This window comes from Ictalurus furcatus, chromosome 8, assembly GCF_023375685.1.
Source record: "Ictalurus furcatus strain D&B chromosome 8, Billie_1.0, whole genome shotgun sequence".
Taxonomy (NCBI): Eukaryota; Metazoa; Chordata; class Actinopteri; order Siluriformes; family Ictaluridae; genus Ictalurus; species Ictalurus furcatus.
Genome location: NC_071262.1, coordinates 21,784,013 through 21,807,930, shown reverse-complemented (window position 1 = coordinate 21,807,930; position 23,918 = coordinate 21,784,013). Strand labels below are relative to the sequence as shown.

The following is a 23,918-nucleotide window of genomic DNA, read 5'->3' as shown; positions in this document are numbered from 1 at the left end:
GTTCACAGTAACATCTGACCCCACTGAAGCCACAGAAGTGTGGTTTCGTTGGATCTACTAAGTGTGTGCATGTGGACTAAAGACCAGCAGCCTGCATACGACCTCCCCCCAAACACACACACACACACACACAGCTCATGTCTTTTCTATGCCCCAGTTATGTACATTCATCTCAGTATCTGTGGCCCAACGATCTACAGAGGCCACTGTATGCCACACTAATGCATGTTCACTAATTATGGAATTCTGCCATTTTATAAATCCAGCTTTCTCCTGAAATCCCACAATGCATTGCAGCAGGTTATGCTGCAGTATATAACTGCGCCTTATTCACTAGCAGTAATGGAAAAATCTGTCTCTTTTCATTGATTCAGCTCACCAATAAGAGTCGACACTTTCAGCTCCTAAACGGCTCGTTCCCAAGTCCGTCTAAAAGGGGCAGTTTGCAATATTGTTGCCAGCGATTGTTCTTTGTTGGCTGAAATTGCATGTTCAAACTGCATTTTATCAAATGTAATTAAATAATTGTTGGCCTAAATCATCAAGTCACCACAAATCATTAACAAAGGCCGCATTGTTGTTGTTCCGCTTTAGTTTGGATCATTAAGGAGATTTATTTCCATTTATCCTGATAAAGGATCGCTTCCCATCCCCTACAAACAGTTGAGATTCAAACACATGCAGCTTGGATGTCAAAAAGAGGTTTCTAAGGAAGAAGTTAAGCTGTCTGATGATGAATGAATGTAAATAAATAAATGATAAATGAGCACTGACATATCCTTTATGTACAAAAGGGAAAAAAAGAGCCATCTCAGAGATTCACAAAAACAGACTCATCACTACTATATAGTGCACTAATTTTGAAGTAGAGGTGGCCGATATCACAAAAATATCAAACCCTCCATCCTACTCGACCAAACTACTGTTGGAACTCTGCATTATGGTAGGTAGCGTTCTCCTGGTATCCACCAAGCCCAGATTCATCCATCAGACTACCAGATGTGACGCATGATAGATCACTCTAGAGAACATGTTTCCACTGCTCCATTGGCGGCGCTTTACACCACTGCAGCCGACGAGTGGCATTGCGCATAGTGCACATATTCTTGTGTGCAGCTGCTCAGCCATGGAAACCTATTTCAAGAAGCTCCCAACATCAACTTGTGCTGATGTTGCTTCCAGAGGCAGTCTGCAACTCTGTAATGAGCGATGCATCAGATAGATGATTTTTATGCGCTACACACTTCAGCTCTGTGAGATTGTGTGGTCTACCACTTCATATCTGAGCTGATGTTACCCCTAGATACTTCCTTTTCACAATAATAGCAATTAGAGTGCACCAACTGACTGGTGGCAAAGGTGGCATCCTGTGTCAGTGCCATGTTTAAAGTCACTGAGCTCTTCAGTACAAACCATTCTGTATGGAGATTACATGACTATATGGCTGATTTGATTTTATGTGGCAATGGGTATGGCTGAAACACCTGAATTAGTTGGGGTGTCCACATACTTGTGGCCATGTAGAGTATATTCACAGTATGTAATTCTTATAAGAATAATGATGATCCAGAAAATACATCTTGAAACTGGACTGAGACAAAACCGATCCCAATAATATCCCCAATATTACATCAATATTATATCATCCAGCACTAAAGTGATGTTTCGCAAATTGTAGCCATGTAGAAATCCTACTCCACACTGTTGAGGGATTAAATGATGTATTTTAGGGAACAGGAAGTGGGTATCCACCTCTCTTCTGAAGTCCCACAATGCATTGTAGTATATCAGCCTCCCCATGATGAAGCCTTGAGGATACAGAGCACCTACAGGACACTTCGGCACAGGCAGCGTTCACTATGTGGGGCACCACAAGTATTGCGAATTTTCTAACTCATACCTGAAAACCGACTCTTGAAATCCCACAACCTTCCTTGTGCCTGGAATGGTGCCCTACTCTATGTCTTGTAGAAAAATGCTTTGTGGGTATTCCACACCATTCTAGGGTAGATTATTTCATTATTTGGAATTTCACAGGATTTTATTTAATTGTCTCTGAAAACGAAACATGCTAAACATAAACAAACCAAAACACAGTGTCATCTGTCATAGTGTGCAATTTGAGCATTGGGACATTGGACAATGTGTGCTTAGTCTAGCTATATTTAGTTTCTCCTCCAAAGGCAATCTTATGAAGTAAATAATTCACTTCATTCACATTCAGCATATCACATGCGCCATCTCAATCACTGTTGATGACGTGATATGGACGTGTCAGCAAATCAAGATCCAATCTAGCAGAAGGCGGGCCACTGTGTGTGATAAAAACCTGATGTGATGGTCACTGATTGATAGTCTGGGCTGCTTGAGTCTACAGTCTGCACTGACATGACTGTGCAGCGATGTACATCTCGAATCACATAACCAAGTCTGCCGACGACACGACCGTGGTGGGTCTCATCAGCAAGAATAAGGAGTCAGCATACAGAGAGGAGAGAGGCTAACGGACTGGTGCAGAGCCAACAAGCTGTCTCTGAATGTGGACAAAACAAAAGAGATGGTTGTTGACTTCATGAGAACACGGAGCGACCACATTACTCTGAACATTGACGGTTCCTCGATGGAGATCAAATTCCTCTGTGTTCACCTGGCGGAAAACCTCACCTGCTCCCTCAACACCAGCGCCATAGCCAAGAAAGCCCAGCAGCATCTCTAGTTTCTGCAAAGTCTGAGAAAATCCCATCTCCCACCCATCATCTTCAACACTTTGTACAGAGGGACTTTCGAGAACATCCTGAGCAGCTGCGTCACTGCTTGGTTTGGAAAGTCTCGGATCGCAAGAACCTGCAGCGGCTAGTGAGGACAGCTGAAAAAACAGTCAGGATCTCTTTTCCCTCCATCAGCATTGTGGATGACCAGACACACCACATACAAACTCTTCATCCGCCTGCTCTCTGGCAAACGGTACTGAAGCATTCGGCTGCTCACAGACAAACAGTGTAATGGTTTCTTCCCCCAAGCCATCAGACTCCTTAATCAGTCCGTACAGGATTTTGCTGACTTTTTTGTGATTGTTGCGGCTAAAAATGTTTGATTTTGCGACATTTTTTTCACAATTTGGGAGGCAATTTGTGGATTTCTTGTTTTTAGGAAAGCTACTTGATTTGGCAAAATTGCAATTGCACAAAACTGTTTTGCACAGTCTTTCACAGTGATGTTTGTTGGTAAATGAGACCTTTTATCTGTACTCATGGTCGACACATGTTAATCGAAGAGGGCTTTGGCTGAATGCATGTTGTGATGATGTCACATGACAAGTCTTAGCCCAAATCTGCGGAAAATCAGCAGTAATTCTGAAAAACTGCAAGCTCCTCTGAATATTGCAGTTTCCTTGATTTCTGCTATCTCAAAATTGCTCAATCCTGGAGGGACTGCTTAATACCCAGCGTCTGGACTAAGACAAACCCACACACACTCATACCCAACTGAACAAACATTCCACTCCCTTTGCAATTTTTGCACAGCTCTTTCTTAAATTGCTGCTTAAACACCGTACACAAAATACTGTACCGGCTTACCTGCGGTCTTGCTGCTAACACTTTTTATCCTAGTAAATACACAGTGTCACAGTATGTTATGTTTACATTTACAGAATTTTATTATTATAGAGCTATAGCTGCTTTACACAACCTGTTACATATGGCACTTTATTCAGACTATTAATGTACCTATTGTCCTGTCTTTAGTAAATGTGTAATGTCTTGTGCTGTTTGTACCCGTGGACTATATTCTGGCTGGGTAGGTCTGTGTAGGCGCATGTAATTCTGTGTTATTTCATGTGGGTCTTGGAGGAAGGTTGTTTCATCTTACTGTGTAACGTGTATATACAGTGCCCTACACTAATATTGGCACCCTTGGTAAATATGAGCACAGAAGGCTGTCAAAAATTGTCTTTATTGTTTAAGCTTTTGATCTTTTGTTCAAAAAAATTCACAAACATACTCTGCTCTTATGGATATCAAACAATTGCAAACAAAACACAGGTTTATCCCCCAAAAATACATCATTGTTGAATATATGTATGCAACAATTATTGGCACTCTTTTAGTCAATACTTTGTATTACCTCCCTTGCCAAGATAACAGTTTGGAGTCTTCTCCTATAATGCCTCGTTCCTCCATACAGAATCTCTCCAGATACTTTAAATTTAGAGGTCCACGCTGGTGGACTCTCCTCTTCAGTTCACCCCACAGGTTTTCCATGGGGACTGGGACGGCCATGGCAGGACCTTGATTTTGTGGTCAATAAACCATTTTTGTGTTGATTTTGATGTGTGTTTTGGATCATTGTCCTGCTGGAAGATCCGACCACGGCCCATTTGAACCTTTCTGGCAGAGGCAGTCAGGTTGATATTTGATAGAGTCCATGAGGCCATGTATCCTAACAAAATGTACAGGTCCTCTGGCAGAAAAACAGGCCAAAACATTAAAGAGTCACCACCATATTTAACCGTTAGCATGAGGTACTTTTCCATATGGCTACCTCTTTGTGTGCGCAAAACCACCTCTGTGTTTATTACCAAAAAGCTCTATTTTGGTTATCATCACCATAGAACCCGATCCCATTTGAAGTTCCAGTAGTGTCTGGCAAACTGAAGATGCTTGAGTTTGTTTTCGGGTGAGAGTAGAGGCTTTTTTCTTGAAAACATAACAGCTTGTGGTGATGTAGGTGACTTCAGATTGTAGTTTTGGAGACTTTCTGACCCCAAGACACAACTAACTTCTGCAATTCTCCAGCTGTGATCCTTGGAGATTTTTTGGCCACTCGAACCATCTTCTTCACAGTGTGTTGAGACAATATACTCACACATCTAAATCCAGGTTGATTCTTAACATTTTCAGTTGACTGGAACTTCGTAATTATTTCCCTGACGGTGGAAATGGGCATTTTCAATGCTTGTGCTATTTTCTTAAAGCCACTTCCCATTTTGTGAAGCTCAACAACCTTTTGCTGCACATCACAGCTATATTCCTTGGTCTTACCCATTGTTATGAATGACTAAGGGAATTTGATTTATGTGTTACCTCATATTTATACCCCTGTAAAACAGGAAGTCATTGTTGAACAATTTCCTGTTCCTAGTCACCCAGGTGTACTAAAAACATGTAAAATATCAATGGGAATATTCTTCAAATATATTTTTCTCATATGAATTCATAGGGGTGCCAATAATTGTGGCACATCTATATTTAACAAAGATTTATTTTTTGATAAACCTGTATCCTTGAGAGCAGAGAAGTTTTGTGATTTTTTTTAACAAAAGATCAAAAGGTTAAACAATAAAGACAAATTTTCACAGCTTTCTTTGCTCATATTTACAAGGGTGCCAATATTAGTGGAGCGCACTGTAGTTACAAACGACAATAAAAGCCACTTGACTTGAAAGAAGTCCGACCCAACCTCATTTCTTGCTTCTTCAGACCATTCTGTGTGTATTATTGCAAACTTTTTGAATTCTCACATCCATATCTTTTTATCCTAGCTCCTCTACACACCTGATCCAGCTCACCTGTGAAGCAGGTGAGTGTTCCTTTGGTGCTGGAACTGAAGTATGAAGGTAAACAAAAAATTACTCTTAGACTACTGAGATTCATTTGAGTCGATTTGTGCATCTATTTATTACATATATCTCACATAATTATAAAGCAGGAACATGCTACACTTCTTGTAACTGCCAAATTAGCAAAGTCAAGCAAAGTAGGAAATGGTTTAGAAAATTAAAACCGGAACTAAAGATCATGTCGTTTTAAGGATCTACTCTATTACTATAATATAATATAATAAATAATAAATAACAGCACTATTACAGGCTGTTTCATGTACTGTTCATGCAAGAAAATGCAATAATGTTAAGCAGGGGTCTTGGTAAATTGTGCCATTGTCCCATTCTTCATGGGAAGTTTTGAAAACTACTGGGGAAAAAAAAATCATACAGGATCAAACAAACCCAGAATATTTATTTCCATTTTCTATTAATCGTTTTGAGTAAAACTCAGCCGACTGCACAAGTTAAACAACTGAAACAAGCAGAAGTGAGTTAACTTCAATAAAAATGGATGCTAAAACTTGTATAAACGTATTTCTTACCTGCTGACAGACAAAAACTTTGCACATTAGAACTCCTGATCCTTTTTAAAAAAAGAAAGTATTTTCTTTTCCAGACTGCAAAAAACGCTTCGTACGTGTTAGAACAGTTATTTCAAGTTTCAGCCTAAGAATTGGGTTTCAACTCCAAAAAGGCTTCTGACTAAACACGTAGTGCACTAGATAGGGCTCATAAATCGTTTTTTAAAGCCCCTATGAAGTGCGCGCTTAGAGGAAGTAGTCATATATTTGAGCTTCCGCCTTGACGACATTCCCAGTTCCGGGTTGAACAGCGTCCCTCCCGCTGCTAAAGGAAGGAGACCCGGGCTGCGTTCCAAACCGCACACTTCTGTACTAAAGAGTATGTCAAAATTAGTACGAAGCCACTAGCAACCAATGGCAGTGTACTATTTTTTGGCGTAGTATTTAGTACATAGAAGTGTGCGGTTTGGAACGTAGCCCGGACGGTTCAGCCATTTCAGAGTTTCTCAGGAGAACATCAGAACCGAAATAGTAAAGTCTCTCAAATTCAGATAGAAGATTTAGCTTTGGCTTCAGGCTTTTTTTGTTTGAAGTGCTAAACTTTAGCAACGTTATGTAATGTGTATTTTAGTGATGCTAATGTTCATTGCGAATACTGACCTATGTCATATTTAGCGGGGCAAATCTGATGTAGTACAAACATATTCTGAGAAACAGGAAGTCAGCTGTAGTGTTCCTGTCTGAGGTTAAATCAGCTAAATGCTGAGTTTTCAATTCAATTTTATTTGTAAAGCCCTTTTTACAATGGACATTGTCTCAATGCAGCTTTACAGAAACATAACACATGATAGATTTTAAATATGTGAATTTATCCCTAATTTTCCTCAAAGCTTTCTCCTTTGAGATGCTTTGCCAGGCCTTTACTGCAGCTGCCTTTAGTTGCTGCTTGTTTGTGGGTCTTTCTGCCTTCAGTAAGTGAAAAGCATGCTCAATTGGGTTGAGGTTATCAGACATTTAAGAACATTTCATTTCATTGCCTTACGAAGCTCTTGGTTTGCTTTCACGGTACATTTTGGGTGATTATCCATCTGTACTGTGATACGTTGTCCTATCAGGTTTGCAGCATTTGACTGAATCTGAGCAGAAAGTATAGCTCTATATGCTTCAGAATTCATCCTGCTACTTCTATCAGCAGTCACATCATCAATAAACACCAGTGACTGAGTTACATTGGCAGCCATATATGGCCATGCCATAACACTTCCTCCACCATGTTTAACAGATGAAGTGGTGTGCTTTGGAACATGAGCCCTTCCTTGTCTTCTCCATACTCTTCCAATCTTTCTGGTACAAGCCAATCTCCCATCAGAACTGGTCAGGCTTTATATATATATATATATATATAACATTTTAGTGCTTTTTTTTTTTTTTTTAGGAAAGTCAAATCTTACAAAAGTTGTTGTTTTTTAAAAAACAAAGTCTAATCTTGAGGTAAACCATCTGCATTTACATTCATGAAGGTGTTTCTTCCTGTCTATCTCTATAGAGCAAGTGATGAGAACTAACTTGTTTCATGGAAATTCCACAACATTAAACAGACCTATAAAAAGATTTTAAAGTACGATTTCAAGAAAAATGTAATCCTTGACATAGTGAAGCGATGTGATATAAGAGGAATAAAAGAAAAACTAATGTAGGTAGGGGTGGTAACTTCACTTCATCACTACGTTTTCCCACAACAGCATATCCTCTAATGTTTTATTCCTTATGTTTTCTGAAAATGCAGTGTTAACCTCTCAGACCACTTTTCCCTGTATGAGTGTGTGCGTTTTCAGGTTGAGTCATATTCTGCTATAAAATGAGAACCACTCAGCTGAATAAAAGAAAAAAAAAAAAAGAAAGAAAAGGATTGAAACCCTGATGCACACCAACTCATTAAACTACACCGCTGTTACAAAACTGTTGTCATTTATTTCTTTCACAGATAGCCATTCTGGCAGGCTACTCCGTTACAAAGAACCTCAATGGATGGCATTGAGACAGAAGAGTGAAGGTTGTAACATTTCCCTGGACCTGAAGTGAAGCTCTCCGTCCAGCAGAAAGGAGTGGACGAATGAAACCCAAGTGATCGTACTGCCTTAAAGTGCGAATATGGAGATGACCATGTTATCATCAGAGAAATCAAGTCTGCTTTGTGCATACCATAATTCATCTGTCGAACTCTCTAGCCTGTACAAAAATAATGATGGTGTACAACCATAAAAATATCCTTCAGCTAAAAGAAATACATTTTTAAAAATAGGGAACAGTTCTGTTCCAGAGAAGATGCAATAAACTGTTTACAGCTGTAGATGTGGTGCTGAGCAGATTTCCTTCTTTACATAGTCATGCTCATGTACAAACAGTGCAAACGTATTTTAGCTACAATGAGTGGAAATATATAGCTTACATACATGGAAATGAATAACAGATGGCAGGACTATAGAACTGGACATAACAGAAGGAGAAACGGGTTAAGCACATGTTTCAGAGGACAATTAACAGCTTAAATTACACAGTTGCTATACATTCTCGTTCTGATGTACATACATTAACACCAGGAGTTAGTTATGAATGCATAAGGTTCTGTCCGGTTAAGTGACAATTAAATGAATATACAAATATGCTTATAGTGTGTTTTGGGGGAAGCAAATAAAAGACCAACGATCTCAATCCACAGTGGAGTAGTCGAACGAAAGGATGTGAGAGGAACTGCTGAGACAGTGATGAGTCTTTGAGCAAGGCCCTTGACCTTCAACTGCTTTAAGCATATGTGACAAGTAAATGTAAAGCCGGAAAACTGAAGCTGTAAAACACTACGTCCCAAAACATCAGAAAAAGCACCACAGACCTGATTCGGTTGCCAAAGGAGAACTCCACCGTAACACACATTAAATGTGTTCATATTGAAATATCTGGGATGTGCATAGACATTCAAGTCCTGATTTAATTCTTCTTGTTCCTGTGAGAAGTTCAAAGAAGTTACTGGCACAGTTACGATGCTGCTCAATCGGTGAAACAACAGAGCAAGAGTTTCATTTCTCACTCATTCTCCCGCCCCGTTAAACATCATATTAATGAGTAATCCAGCGTAGAAGTAGCGGAGACACTGGAGCAAACATTGGACTGGAAATCCCAGAAGTTTTAAGCTTTGGAAACTGATTAGTTTGAGCTGAGAGAACTGAACAGACTAAAGGTCTGAAGCGCTGCTGCATCATTCTCTTTATCTAGAGATGACGAGAGGGCTAAATCCCACGGCATCACGATCAGAGTTGTGGGTAACGTAGGAAACTGCTAACCAAATGGAAAACAGACAACGTCAACGACAGAAGCTTAGACGCCACTGATGATCAAGTTAATTATAAACGCTGATAAGTTCAGGGTGGATTTTTCCTTTAATGGCAGCTTGTAATGTTCAAAGGTGTTTCCAGACCAGTAATAATCATATAAATTTAAAGATACCTTATAAAAACTGATTTGCACTAGTACCATTTAAAAGAGCTTGTGTTTTGTTTGTGTTAAATTTGTTCAAGGAAAAAATCAGCTCCGCATGAGACAGCTCTAAAAGTTACAAACTGCTCCTAACGATGCTTTTTGCTGGGAAATTTGACACCAAACCTGAAATCTAGTGCATCTCTCTCTGTGGTGCTCAGCCAAGCGCTCATACTTTTATAATATGGAGATGTTTTAAGAATGCTTGAAAGACAAACGTGAAGAAAACAGCTGTGCATGTGATAAAAGCAAATGTTGTGTAAGCAAGCAACTTTACACCCACTTCTATAAACCAATAGGAGGACAGTTTAAAACCAAAAAAACAAACAAAAACAAAACAGGTCAGGGACTAGAGCTGGTATTCCTGCTGGTGTTTCCGATTGTGTATTTGACCAAAGTAGCAACACAATGTCTTTCATCCTGTTGCTGGGTTCAAATGTGTTTAAAAAGCACGGCTGTTAAAATAAAAAATAGGCGAAGCTTCGGCAATGTCAAGCACAGAGCGAGGCAGGGGGATGTTCCGTGCCACTGTTCAGTAGATCGCAGCTTTGGGTAGAGGATATTACAAAAAGAGAAACGAAACATAAAAACATACAACTCTATATATACACACACATAAAATCAGCTTATTCACATGGATATGAAACGCAGCCGAACCTTTTAAATAAAAAAGGCGGGCTTCTTTTGTTAAATACAGGTACTACTCTCATCACGTGCGTGTGGAGGTCAAAGGTTGGCAATAGGGACGTCAAAAAGGTCACACAGGCCCTCTGTCTCGTCCAGATTATAGATGTAGTCGTGGTCGCCGGGAGGTGGTGAGAGGCGGAGGAGTGGAGAGAAAACTAGAAAAGAGAAAGGAAGAGAGTGAGAAAGAGGGGCTCGGATATTTCAAATGCTTATCCTTGAAGGTACCCAGGGTAGAATTTCCATTAAAGAAAGGAAAAATAAAATATAATAATAATAAATCATAATAATAATAAAACATTAACAGAACATGTAAAAATATATATTTATTCATCATTTGTAAATAAATTCACTCAAAAAAGAACAATTTATTTTAAAAAATACATTTGTACGTCTAAATAAATAAAAACTTAATTAAATACATAGATAAAGAAATCTCATTGCTACTAGGTATGTAATGATTTATTTAAAAAAAAAAAAACAGCTTAATGGGCAATAGGAGATAATATCCACTAAAATGTTTGACCTTCAAAAGATACATTCTTTTTAAAACTAGTGTATGAAATGTTTTGTAATGGATTGATGATAGGATGGATGGACTGATGGAGGAGAAGAGGAGGATCCCTTTCAGTCATCTGTATTCAGTGTAAACTAAGGCATGTTTAAAATTTTTTTTATAAAAGTAACTTTTTATCATGTGTCCCCAGTTAGTTTATTTCTGAACCCTTAATTTAGGTTCGCTGTGGAAATTGCACAGAGACAAAGAATAAAAACTGCCCGTTATTAATCGACCCTGTTTCGTTTTTAGTCACTCATCAGATGATGACGGAATGGAAAATTCAGGAAGGCCTTCAGGAAACGTGCACAATTTGTGGTGGATGGATGAATGGATGGATAGAGATCGAGCTAGGGAGAGAGGAAACTGACTGATTCATGCTTATGAGAAGAAAACTTTGTGATTTAATGCCATGTGAGCTACCAGGGCTATATTATAAAAATCTGTTCATATCAATTCAACCGGGGGAAAGAAAAAAAAACAACAACCCCATAACGGTCCATTAAAGGACGGTGTTGAAACCCTAATGGTCCATTAAAGTATGCCTCAGAGATATTGGACTTTGGCATAAGAGGCATAAAGGAGGATCTTCACCCGTTAACAGAAACTTGTGAGTGAGTCTGGAGTGGCTTATTCGCGAACGGGTGTAGACAACATGGTCCCAGCGATTATCCAAGTAGTAGTGTTCTACTAACAACAGGGTTGATTTTGTGAAGATTATTTGTACTGCATTGATCCCAATCGGTTTGCCATTTTTTAAAGGCATAAGAGTTTAACTGGAAATCACAGGTGAAACACTCGACAGTAACGAGGGCAATACACTTTTTTTTGTCTACCTCCTAAATACACATCCCTTCAGTGCATCAACAAAGAAATATTTCCTTAAATTCCAGAACAAGAGAGATTTTAACGTACTACTCTATTGTTTAAATATAAAATACTTCACATAAATGGTCCACACATCTTCAGTGCAGCGTTCACAGCTCTGAAGCTTCAGTAACTCATCTTCATGATTAGTAGTAAACTATGTACAGATGGCTTGGTTTATGGCCAGCTTTACCTTCTGATGACATGAGCTCTTCCAGTAGATCTGCACTCATGATTTCTGCAGACAAAACAGGAAACAGAAATAAACACCACTCATCTTGTACTAAGATAGCAGCTACAGACTTCATACATTTTAAAGGTGCATTAGGTAAGATTTGTGAAAAATAGATCTCTAGCAGTTAAACACGTGGAGTTGAATAAGATTTGAATGATTTTTTTTTTTTACTCATTGAGCCTGCCCCCTTTTCCTCCCATGTGGTTCAACTAGAGTTACCATTAGCAAGGACTGTTATGACATCACTTTCAAGCGCATTCGGACATTCGACCTCTCGAAAGCCGAGCTACAACGTTATTATCTCATGATCATCCCATGATGATTTATGAGGAAGTGAAGGGGTGTTATGGGAGTGGCTATAAAATGACTGACAAGAGGCCAATCCAAATACAAACATATTCCAGAAAGGAAGGTAGGTTTCCAAACAGTTTTTTTTAATGTAATATGTTATACACTTGTTCTGAGGCAAGAGCTTAAACTATCCTAAACTATGCTACTGCAGTATGTCAGGGTAGTGAACAAGACTCTACAATAACGTTAATTTAAATGTGTATTTCAGTATTTAAAGAGCTGCAACAACTAATCGATAAAATTGATAATAATCGATTCTGAAATCATTGTCAATGAATCTCAATTAGTTGGTCTGCGTGTGGCACGGGGCACATCTACTCGTTGCGTTACTTCTCTTCCGAAAACACGCATCGGCGTGTACAGAGCAAGGTTGTGCCAAATGACGTACTATACACGTACACTATGCACTCTGCCATCTAGCGTATGAATTTCAGAAAGGTAGTATCGTCTCAACTAGAACACGAGCGAGTTTTTACTAAGCGGAAGTACAAGCCGTATCCCAGACGATGGCACATGACATCAAACGCACGTAATGTGATGCCGCTAGCTTTAGCAGAATACCTAGAGTCAGCATTACCTTTTATGCCCAACATGACCTCAGTCACTATCAGACGGAAGCATAAACGTCAAGTGATGGCAGGGGGGTTAAAAAAAATGTTTGGGGGGGGGGGGGGGGGCAACCTCAGTCCTCTAAGGCAGGGAGGCATTTTATATTCAACATAGTGTAGAAGATGGTAACCTGCAAACTTTACAAAGTGGAGTTTGTGTAGCACGGACACACGACGGTGATGCATGAACACAAACTTGTGCTCATATCCAAAATGCTCCACTGTGTGCAAGGGGTTGGGGAAACTGGTGCGAGTTGCTTAAGAGGTTCAGTTTATTGTTATTATATTATTTGTGTGCTTGCAGTGTAAATTCTGCCATTTATTATAACGGAAGTGATCTATTAGTAACGAGACCACGTTGCTCCTCACTCGCAGTGTAGACATGGTGATACACAGTGTAGCAGAAGTGAGATCTGTAACGTCCAATTAAAACGCTACGATCAAAATAAACACAAGTAAACCATTATGTCTAAAGGCAGTGAGTAACAGAAACCACGAGGTGCAGTGAAAGTGAGTTTTTATTATTAAAACTGTAGTTTAATTATCTGTGCTTTGTTGTGAATCCATAAAAAAAAATGCATAAATACTATTATATAATATAAACTTATTATATAAATCGGACAAACAGGTGTATTAATGTAAAGTTTTAGTCTGAAGTTTATATTTGTAAAAGAATATGTATTTTACTTTTTAAAAATAGTATTGAATGTTTTTTTCCCAATTAATCAAAGAAAAAAATAATAGCCTGATTAATTGATTACGAAAATAATCGTTAGTTTCAGCCCTAAATATTTATATTATTAATTTGTAAAATAAACAGAGGAGACCCCATTTGTAAGTCAAGCTACCTCACATGGAGATCCCGTAGTTTGGGAATTAGCGTCATATGGTAGCTAATGTGTAGTAAATGTCACTTTTATCGAGTAAATTAAATAGCAAAGTGTGAACGCTTTCCAGTTGGAATAATCGGAATTTTCACTGACTTCCTGAACCTTTCCCCACGACACAAATGCAGCATAAACACAGTGATGAGTGCACTGAAAATATAGTAACTCACGACACTATTTCTTTTTTCCTCTTCTTTTTTTTTTTTTTTTTTTTAGACATATCAGGCTAAGACGAAAAGCAGTCTTACCTTTAGTAGGATCAAACATTTCTGAAAGTTCTTTAGGGAGATCCAGCACTAAAAAGTGAAACAATCAAACAAAATTAATTAAATAAAGTTAGATTAGCAAAAAAAGTTCAGCAAATACATAAACACTAAGCAGAGTTTAGTTTTTAATCCGCATGTACACTCACACTCTGAAGGGTCCGCTTTGATTGGTTCAAAGACGGCCGAGGACTCAGGAAGCGACGAGCTGCTGTCCAACGAGGCTGAGGACTGAAGTTGCTGGCTCTCCTCTGCTGGATTCTGATTGGCCGGTGTGTTTGAGGGGGCATTGCTGGGGGCTTCTGTCACACAAAAATACACATGCTGAGAACATAGAACAGTCACAGGAAAAAAACAAAGAGAGAGACAATTTAAGAAATTCAGGGAGGTGCTCGAGTCCAGGAAGCCGAGGCACCTGAATGGAGTCTACTTCCTTTTAAGACGGTTAGTAATGTTGTCCTGGACATTATTGGAAATATATTGCCATTTTATTCTTTTCACAAGAAAGTGAATATTGCTGGCCCACAAAACAATTTTTCTTTCCAGATGTACAACAGCAGCACTGCTCACGGCATCAAAATATTGCCAGTTGTTTATAGCTTTTCTTTTTCATATTTATTTTACTGAGTTCATGGCGACGTATGGCATAACAAATACCCAAATTCTGATTTTGACTCCTCGAACAGTCCAGTCTTCCAAGCTGAAGGCTAGACCTGTCATGATAGTTACATTATCGACTTATCGTACGATATATGGACATGGCCTCGATCGTTTTTGCTGACCTCAATATTGCGCGTTGCATTTACATGTGTGTTTGTTTAACGCTTCTGTCTTCTAGTCTGCTCGAGTGCTGTCAAATAAAAATTTGAACTTCGAATGTTCGTCAAATTTAAGATAAAAATGCACATTCGAATGCAAAAACTGTGTGCATTCAAATGCAAAAACTGTGTGCATTCGAATGTAAGATGTGTACCATCTTATCATCGTGAAAAAAAAATTACGCAAGATATTAACAACGCACTAACAATGTTTTTTTTCCAAGAAGAAAAATCTAGAAAGAATAGTCCTGGTGTTTCAAATAACCCTGCCGTAGTCAGTAATGTCAGGGATTGAGCCACTGCATGAGCTGAAGCTGAACAGTGAATGAAAAGCGGTGAACTGAAGACGCTTTACTAGCGGCATAATGAACTCCCTCAAACGCGTCCTGAATATTCTTAAGAATTAAAAGTTCCTTGCTCTTGTAATCACATTATAATGTTATTACATCATCATATATTATCATATCGGTGGAATAAAATGGTCTTAAAATTACAATATCATTTATCGCAATTACTTCGGGATTTATTATATCGCGCACTCTCATTTATCATCTCATGCTTCCTCCGAGACATGTGAATCGCATCTTTTCAAGCTTCATGTGTTACGGGGCAGTGTAACACGTCCAGACTAAAGCGTGATCGGCCGTCTTCTGCATACATGAGCTTAGACACGCCAGTGATTGGATAGTACAACTGTGATTGACAGAGGGGGGAGAGAGAGGGAGAGAGAGAGAGAGAGAGAGAGAGAGAGAGAGAGATCTGTAGAGCTTGGTGTGAAACCTGTAGCGGGTGCAGCAGTCGTGTTTGCAGGCCTCTGGTTATTAACAGCTGTACTTGTTGTACTGTTGCCTGCAGGTTTGGCGGTAGGGGCAGCGACAGGAGCAGATGGAGCAGAAACCGAGGAGGCTGGGAGACTCTGGAGCATGTCTTCCGGAGGGGGAACAGGTAACACGACCGGAGAGGCGCTGGCCGGGTCCTTATTCACCAGAAGAACATCGATAGGGCCCGAGGAACTTTTTAAGTGGATCTGGTACTTCTTTTGTCCGTTTACAACCTAAAACAATAACGTAATGTGTTACTACCAGGAAAATATCAGCAACTGAATGAGCAGAGGAGACACCAGGGATATTCCGGTTTCATAATGACTTACGGTGTCACTGTTGACCTGAGCTTTTCTTTTACCTGATCAGCTTCAAGAAGTGTTTTTTTTTTTTAACGACACCTTTAATTTTCACCCATTTTTAAACAGTCAATCACTACTGTGATATTTTTACAATATGTAAACATACTGAACATTTCACGAACGCACATTTTCCTCACTATTTTGTGGATCCATACCAAAAACTTGGCTATAGTAAACCACATTAGGCAATCTGCCCACCTGCTGGTTCACATACGGCTTAGAAACTTGACGATGACGCACTGAGCAGCACACAAGGGACGTGGGTTAGGGAGACGTGCCTCAAAGTGAAACCAAAGTGGTGTGAGGGAAAAGAAGACCCGCACTTACAGACTCTGGTATCGGCACCTCCAGCTGTGTGCCTGAAGGCGCTCGGATCGCTAGCAGAGTGTCACCTAGAGGCAGAAAATGTTAATGTTAAAAGGATAGCACAAGCTAAAAGTGTGACTCATCCTAAGTTAACCAGGGCCTGAATGAAGATCACAACAAGAAATTTTTCAAGAGAAAGGACTTACCCTTAAAGCAGTTGCAGAGATCTTGATGCGTCACGTAGGCCAGAGTATGTCTTGTTAAGGACGCAACAAAAGCAAAAATTAGGGGCAAGCGAGGAAGAACAAACATGGATGACAAAATGCTGGTGCTGGTTTTTATTGATCGAATGAGGAGCTGTATGGCATGTGGAATCAAGAATAATTCACTGCCAATGTTCCAGCTGTGTTGTGGCTGCGTTCGAAGCTTCAAAGCTGTAGCGAAGGCAATCAACCTCATCATCATCGACTTGCAGAATCTGCATTACATTTGTACACTTTACATTGCATTAGTGATAACAAATCTAAGTTAGACTAGTTAGTTAGCCAGGGGTGGTTAAGAGTGTTGCCATGGTTACAGTGTGTGCCTAGCATAAGCTGGTTTTTTACCACTTTAAAAAAAACACATGAAAAGCAGTCTGGCCAAAAAGAAGACTTATTACTATAACACCACCAAGTTTCACAGTGTGTAATTAAACAAGTGACTGTAATCCATATATAAAGCCGCAGTAACTCACCAATTATACGTAATAACGATAAACGAGGCCAGTGTGCGAGTCGAAGCGCGATTACTTTTCTTTCTCCTACTTTTACTTTCACACTAAGTAAATTTATTGCTGTTCTTTTATTTATTTATTTTCTATGCATTTCGTACCCAGAGTCGAGAATTTGTAGCCGTGACTCAACCTTTACCAGAGGATTTTTTTAGATGAGAAATTGCACTTTGACTTAACCCCTAAATCCCTCGAGAGCATTACTGTAAATGAACCGAAACCTCTATAGCTCTCTAGACCATTTGTCTGTCAATATTTACCATTTTTCTGCATTACATAAAAAATATATAATATTGTGCCAGACTCAAGTGAGATTTTTAAAAAGCAGTTGTTGGTTTTTTTGTTTGTTTGTTTTTAACTATTGTTTTGGGGAAGATCCCCCCCCCGTCTCACACAACAGTCCTAAACTGTGTACATTATCCACGTTCAGAATTTATATTTTCTTTTTCTTGGACCCGTCATGAACCCTTTGAACCAATGTCTATATCTATGTTCTCAAATACTCGTTTTTGAATTTCAGCCCTCGGTATAATTTTGTCTTTTTTTCTTTCCATTTTAACGAGTATTTTTATTTTTCTTTGATGCTGATGATTGCAGTGTACACTGATTTTTGAGGTTGTTATAATGAAAACTAATAAACAATAAATAAAATGATATTTTCTAAAATATTTGTTTCCGACATAGTTTAGACCTGAATGTTACCATTTTGGACATTTTGAAAAATGTTATATTGTTTGGTTTTAAATCAGGTAATATTTAGACAGAATCAAAACTCATACATCATGCCATTTTAAGTATTAAAAAAAAAAAAAAAAGAGAGAGAACGAGACAGAAAATATAAAATAATCTGGATATATATATCTGGAAATATAAAGAGTTTATGCATGAAAAGGTTAAGAATTTGGGTTTGACTACCTCTCCTTAAGATGCCTGATAAAACCAGGTGCAAGTAAGACAGAGTGCGTTTTAACGACAGGAGAGACGAGAAAGCCACTGATCTCCATGATGGAGGAAAACACAAGGGAAGGATATGGGCTGTTCTGTGAGTCGTCAGTCACATTTTTTATGCTCTGCTGCACCCAGACCCTCTGCTGGTCCAGCTCATGTTCTCTTCTGTCCAGATCTTCCAGCTCCAGCTTCAGATCTATCAGCTTATCAGCAATCTCTCGTGTGTTGCAGCCAGGACCTACACCTCTATACACACACACACACATACACACACAATCAGCAAGATCTGTGGTAAATCAGTATTGATTTTAAGTCAAACCAAAATTATATTAAATTGAAAATCCACAGAACTGGCTAATTCTCCTTTCTGACTGGTCAGAAGGTGTCAACTGATTTTCTATAACAGCAGCTCAGACAGTAGCGCAGCTGCAAATCACATTTCTATATTAATACGCTTGTTCTAATACGCTATCGCTTCCATAGTACAACTGACACAGGAACTTGCATGGCAAACGCTCCACGTAATCAAGATTTTAAAACGTGTTATTGTTGACATGGCGAAGTTTTCTGTGAGGAGATGTTTATGAAAAGTTTATGGAAGGAGTCAAGTGTCAGCACTTTGTAACAGTCAAAGTTTTCGGACACAGGAAAATCTTTCTTGGTAACACGACAAGCTATGACTTTTCTGTCTTACTAACTTCGAGAGAACGCGAGAGAGAGAGAGGAGAGAGAGAGGGGCTGGTGAGGGAACGAGGTAAATGGCGCACTTATATAGCGCTTTTATCCAAAGCGCTTTACACTGTGTCTCATTCACCCATTCACACACACCAATGGTAGCAGAGATGCCGTGCAAGGCGCTAACTTGCCATTGGGAGCAACTTGGGGTTCAGTGTCTTGCCCAAGGACACTTCGGCATGTGGAGTCATGTGGCCCAGGAATCGAACCGCCAACCCTACAATTAGTGGAAAATCCACTCTACCACCTGAACCACAGCCGCCCACATTATAGCTGCTATAACATAAGTGAGAACAGGTAGTAACTTGTTTCACAGATGCTCCACAACATTTAATGCATCTATAAACGGACAAAAATGTATGATGTGTTGTTCTTTAATAAAAATTGTAATCGGTAAATCTTTTTACAGATTTTCCTGGTATAAGCAGAATAAAACACTTCAGAGCATGATATTAGAAAATAATCAACTTCTGAGTCATAACTGTAATTCCACTTCACCCCCGACCCTGCTGTTTATTATTTTCTTATAACAGCACAACACACTGCTTTTTATTCCTTACAAAAGCTTTTATTTGTGGTCAAGTTCCACTGGGAACGAGCCTCACTCACTTCCACTGTATGCTGTTCTTTGATTTCTTCTCAATCAGCCCGATGCCCTCGAGAACATTGGTGATGTCGTATATCCGCCGTTTCTGCCGTACGGCCAGCGTATCAGCAGCCTGGGGAGAAAGAGCGCGAACAAACAATAATACACATCACAACGTGAAGAAAAAAAACAAAACAAGTCCTCGTGTTATATATAAGACCATTCCCTTTATGTTCAGTCAATCTGCAGAAAAACACAGTGCTAATGAGTAACTGAAGTCGTAATTATAACAGAAGACTGTTGCATGTTGTCATTTTTCCAGCTGTTAGTTCTCACTCTGCGGTTGTAGAAAGAAGCACAGAACCACTGCTTGTGAGTCAAGAAGGAGACGAGTGTTTTTAAGAAAAAGAACAGATATTTTGAAACAAATTGACAGAACGTTCAAACAGCTCCACCGCAAGAAATGTTTTTTTTTGTATGTTACTTATTCACAATCATCCGTTTAAGATCTCGAAATCATTTCAATAACGTTTTATCCGTAAATATTAGAGGTTGACCGATTGATCTGTAAATCGGTCGACCTCTAATATTTACAGAATAACGTTAATTATCGGTTATCTGGGGGAAGGGGAAAAAACAAAAACAAAACAAAAAAACCACATAGTTTTTCCCGGTCGCGTCCGACGTGGGAGCGACTGAGGAGAAGGGTCCGCTGTCATTATACAGCATGAGAGTGGCCACTAGACGCAAAATAAAAACTGACAAGTTTTGTTGTTTTATTTGAAGTGATTTTTGATTGTCTCTATTTTTGTTATTTGGACCGTTACTTTTTCATTCAGTTCGGATGGATCACTTATTTTAAATACCTATTAATAGTTAATACATTAGAATTTATATATCATCTATTTCATTTTTAAGAAGTACAGTACACTTTCATGGTACAGCCAGTACCGCTAATTTTTGTAATGAAGTTCAACAATGTTTTACTCCGGCCCACCAGAGGTGATCCAAACATGATGTGTAAGTTTTGTGTTGCAGCACAATTGTGTGTTAAATTATATTGTTACACTTTGGCACCCATCTTTAGCACTACCTTTTACATCGGTCACTTCCACACTAAAACTGTGTACTGGTCGGCACACACTGTCACTTACTATGCTCATTGTCCTGTTTTAGTAGTACTGTCCTGTCCTGTGTTGCTAGCACACGTTTGAACGTGCACGTTATGTAAAAATGTGTAGATCTTATTAATTCCTGTTGTCTCATTTGGTTAGTGTGTTGTTTTATGTAGTACCATGGTCCTGGAGGAACGTTGTGTACTCTACCAGCTGTATATGGTTGAAATGACAAAGCCACTTGAACTACGAAACTGAGCCAAAGGACAGAGCTGCAGAGCTACACACACCTGACATGTTCTGGGGACTTGAACCGACAATCATAACGAGATTTATGCGATTTCTACCCACTCTTGCCAACGTTTCGCCCTTACTCTAAGTGAAAGAGTTTTACGACTACATTTTGAGCCCTACATGTTCCTCAACCACCTTTTTTGTGGTTGTAAAGTGTGAAATAAAAGCAATGGGAAGAATTTCGCTGTGACACACGCTTGACAAACTGACTAATAGGTGTGAAAGCTGACCCTCTGAGTATTTCTGCACACATGAGAAAATAAAACAAGATAAATGATACCTGCCTGTTTGAGGCATATAAGCATTCCCCCACACACACTTTTCTGTGGTGTGTGTGAAGGACAGGCAGAGGGTCTGCACTTCATGACGTCATAATGATCAGGATCTTCTATAAGCTACTCCAAAGCTGTCATAGTTGCGATTTTATTTTCTCTGTTAAATGCAGATTTTCGAAAACACGCCGCCATTTAAAAAAAAAAAAAACTCTTTCAAAGTGCGCATGCGTGATCACGTTTACATATTTTTTTTAAAGCTCTAACTAAGAAGGTTTTTATTATCCTTCTCTTAAAAGAAATTTCAAGAATTATATATATTTCCCAAACCTTCTGTGAAAGTTTAAAAAAATAAAAATAGTAACGCTCGCTGAATGACAAACTAAAGTGTTTTCTATTTAATTATTTTATTTAACTATTCAATTTTATAACATTTTTGCGAAAACTTGTGGCTTTTTTTTTTAGATTTTTTTTAATCAAATGACTTTTTATTTCAAAATTTTAGGCCATCTATCTCGATCAAGCGACCAAACTTTCAGGCTGAATCTCAAATGGCTTCACATAACGTATATAGGGCACTACATAAGAGGGCACGCGCCATTCATGTGTAGCCTACGAGGAGCACGTATCGCGGGAACACGCAGAAGTTTAGAACGTAGCCTAAAAAAAAGTTTTTTGTTTTTTTTTTGTTTTTTAAACCGTGACGTTTGGGTACAGGTTAAAACAAAATACGTTACGCAAATAATATTTCGACCACACTATGCTGAAAACGATAACGATAAAGAACTTAGTCAGAGTAAAGTAAGATACTAAATGTATTTAGGTAGTAAGTTAGTGAGCGTGCTAATTAGTGAGTTAGCAAGCGTGCTAGCTAGCTAGCTCACGTCACGCTTACAGCTTTAAGGTCCAGCACTCCATCCTTGGCTTCTTGCAGCAGGGTGACAAACTTGGTGGTTAATAATCCGAGGCTTTTCTCGTGGCGACTCGGTGTGGCCGGCTGTATCGATTCTCCCATCGCCCCTGATTCGTTTCGTCCAGAATCCAAATCCATTCAACGAAATTTTTCTTTATTTTCAGCCGTGTTTGTTGTGCTTGCTGGTTGTCCGATTCAGTCAAGCTACGATTCTGGCGCCTAAACCTTCTGCTTCCCGTTACAGGCCGGAAAACATCCCGAAGCATGAGGCCAAAACTCGGCTCTTCGACCGCTTTTACCAACCGGTCCGGATCGGCTCGTGATCCGGTTCGTTACGCAACCCAACAGGTCCCTGAAAAGCAGCTCAATAACAACTGGAGAACGCACACATTCACGCCGAAACACACACCGGCGGTGGGCTGCTACTTGAATTGACTGAAGCCGTTGGAAGAGCAATGCATCATGGGATACGTTACTCAAAGACAAATGAGAGGGAGTGCAATTCGAGAGAATTCCTCTAGAGGGCGACTTGGTTCTATATATATATATATATATATATATATATATATATATATCAATCAATCAATCAATCAAATCCTCATGAAATCAAACTTGAAGTTTTGTAGCGTTTGGTATGAACATTAGTGCTGCATGATTTGGGAAAAAAATCTTATTGAGATTTTACTGATCAAAATTGCGATTTGCGATTTAAAATGCTATTATTTACTATTGTTTAAAAAAGAGCTACAGGTTTGTTGTGGTGGTTTGCACAACATCAAAGAAAGATAAGATCAAAACTTTATTGATCCCATACTGGAGAAATTCCCTCGTTACAGCAGCTCAATTACACAAAAAATAGATAAGAAAGAATACATATTCAATGGAAGAGAATTTATATATTAGTATTACAAATAATAATAATGGTAATATGTACACTATGAACACCTCAATGTATGTACAGATGAATACAAATATGAATATATACTAGAGATACACCACTGTATCGGCCAATAATCGGTATCTGCAGATTGTAAGCTCTGCACCGCTAAAATTTTACACCGGAAGTGAGCTGCAGTGAAGCAGGAGTTCCGGCGATGAGTCAGATTTTTCCTCCGCACTACTCACGCGCTTCTCGTGCTGAATTAAAGCACCAGTACACCGCTGAAAGATTTAAATAAAGATGAGTGACAAAAAAGTAGTATATATTGCACAGAAAAATGTATTTGTAGAGTAGTATGTTTCATATGCAGTTAATGATTATATGACTTAATAGCATAAAAAAAGGTTTATATTAGGCCTATATATTACCAGTTTGATGTTCAGTAATGAAGTAGAAATGCTTTTGTTTGTGGTGAGTGAATGTGAGCCTAACAGGAGGTTTTTTTTATAATTCAATCACTTAATTCTGTTAATATGAATTAATAACATTCAATAAGTTAAGAAATCTTACTTTAATCTTCAGAATTTAGTTCATGTGTTAATGTTAATTTGAGTAATGTGTTTTCTGTTTATGAGACCAGTTACTGTGAAACAACTTGTTGAAATGGAGAGAATAAAGTTTTTATTTGCATTTCCTTCAGAATTGTAGAATTAATTATTATTAATTTAGAAGAATGTATAAAAGGCAGAACTATCGGTTATCGGTATCGGCCGATATCACTTTGAATAATCGGTTATCGGTATCGGCTGAGAAATTTAGTATCGGTGCATCTCTAATATATAAAGATGAGTAGCACCTCATTTATATACAGATAAATGATAAATGGATTATTGCACAGTTCACAGTAAAGGTTGAACAACAAATAGTAATAAGTGAATAAATGTTCATATGGCAGAATTATTGTGAACATGTTGGCTGATGATGCAAA

At 38.8% G+C, this 23,918-nt stretch overlaps 2 protein-coding genes and 1 long non-coding RNA gene across 4 annotated transcripts in view; 1 reads left to right on the top strand and 2 right to left on the bottom strand.

Moving 5' to 3' along the window:
• The window catches only part of elmo3 (engulfment and cell motility 3), a 40,973-nt gene extending 34,678 nt beyond the window's left edge, over positions 1–6,295 (bottom strand). The window contains exon 1 of one of the 2 annotated variants that reach the window (XM_053631459.1): positions 6,148–6,295. In XM_053631459.1, coding sequence (XP_053487434.1) covers positions 6,148–6,174 — 27 coding nt within the window. In that variant the 5' untranslated portion in view covers positions 6,175–6,295. The remainder of the gene's footprint in view (positions 1–6,147) is intronic. The other variant, XM_053631460.1, reaches the window with a different exon arrangement.
• LOC128611726 (uncharacterized) lies at positions 270–8,245 on the top strand. The gene is made up of 3 exons (XR_008386614.1): positions 270–2,964; positions 5,543–5,617; positions 8,111–8,245. It is a non-coding gene; the product is annotated as an uncharacterized LOC128611726 (long non-coding RNA).
• e2f4 (E2F transcription factor 4) lies at positions 7,597–22,558 on the bottom strand. Its single transcript, XM_053631466.1, has 10 exons — positions 22,033–22,558; positions 19,480–19,589; positions 18,220–18,381; positions 16,622–16,665; positions 16,437–16,501; positions 15,707–15,980; positions 14,258–14,410; positions 14,094–14,141; positions 11,958–12,002; positions 7,597–10,499 (listed from the first exon to the last, which is right to left on the bottom strand). Exons 1-10 carry the CDS (start codon positions 22,186–22,188, stop codon positions 10,384–10,386), a joined length of 1,173 nt encoding a protein of 390 aa, XP_053487441.1. The 5' UTR covers positions 22,189–22,558; the 3' UTR covers positions 7,597–10,383.
• Between the last annotated feature and the right edge of the window lie 1,360 nt (positions 22,559–23,918).

Bases quoted from the DNA above. Each gene is read 5' to 3' on its own strand.
- e2f4 (XM_053631466.1), bottom strand. From the start codon at position 22,188: ATGGATTTGGATTCTGGACGAAACGAATCAGGGGCGATGGGAGAATCG. The intron at 19,590-22,032 runs GTAAGCGTGACG...CTTTCTCCCCAG, and splicing joins GAGTGCTGGACCTTAAAGCT to GCTGCTGATACGCTGGCCGT. The intron at 15,981-16,436 runs GTAAGTGCGGGT...TTATTGTTTTAG, and splicing joins AGGTGCCGATACCAGAGTCT to GTTGTAAACGGACAAAAGAA.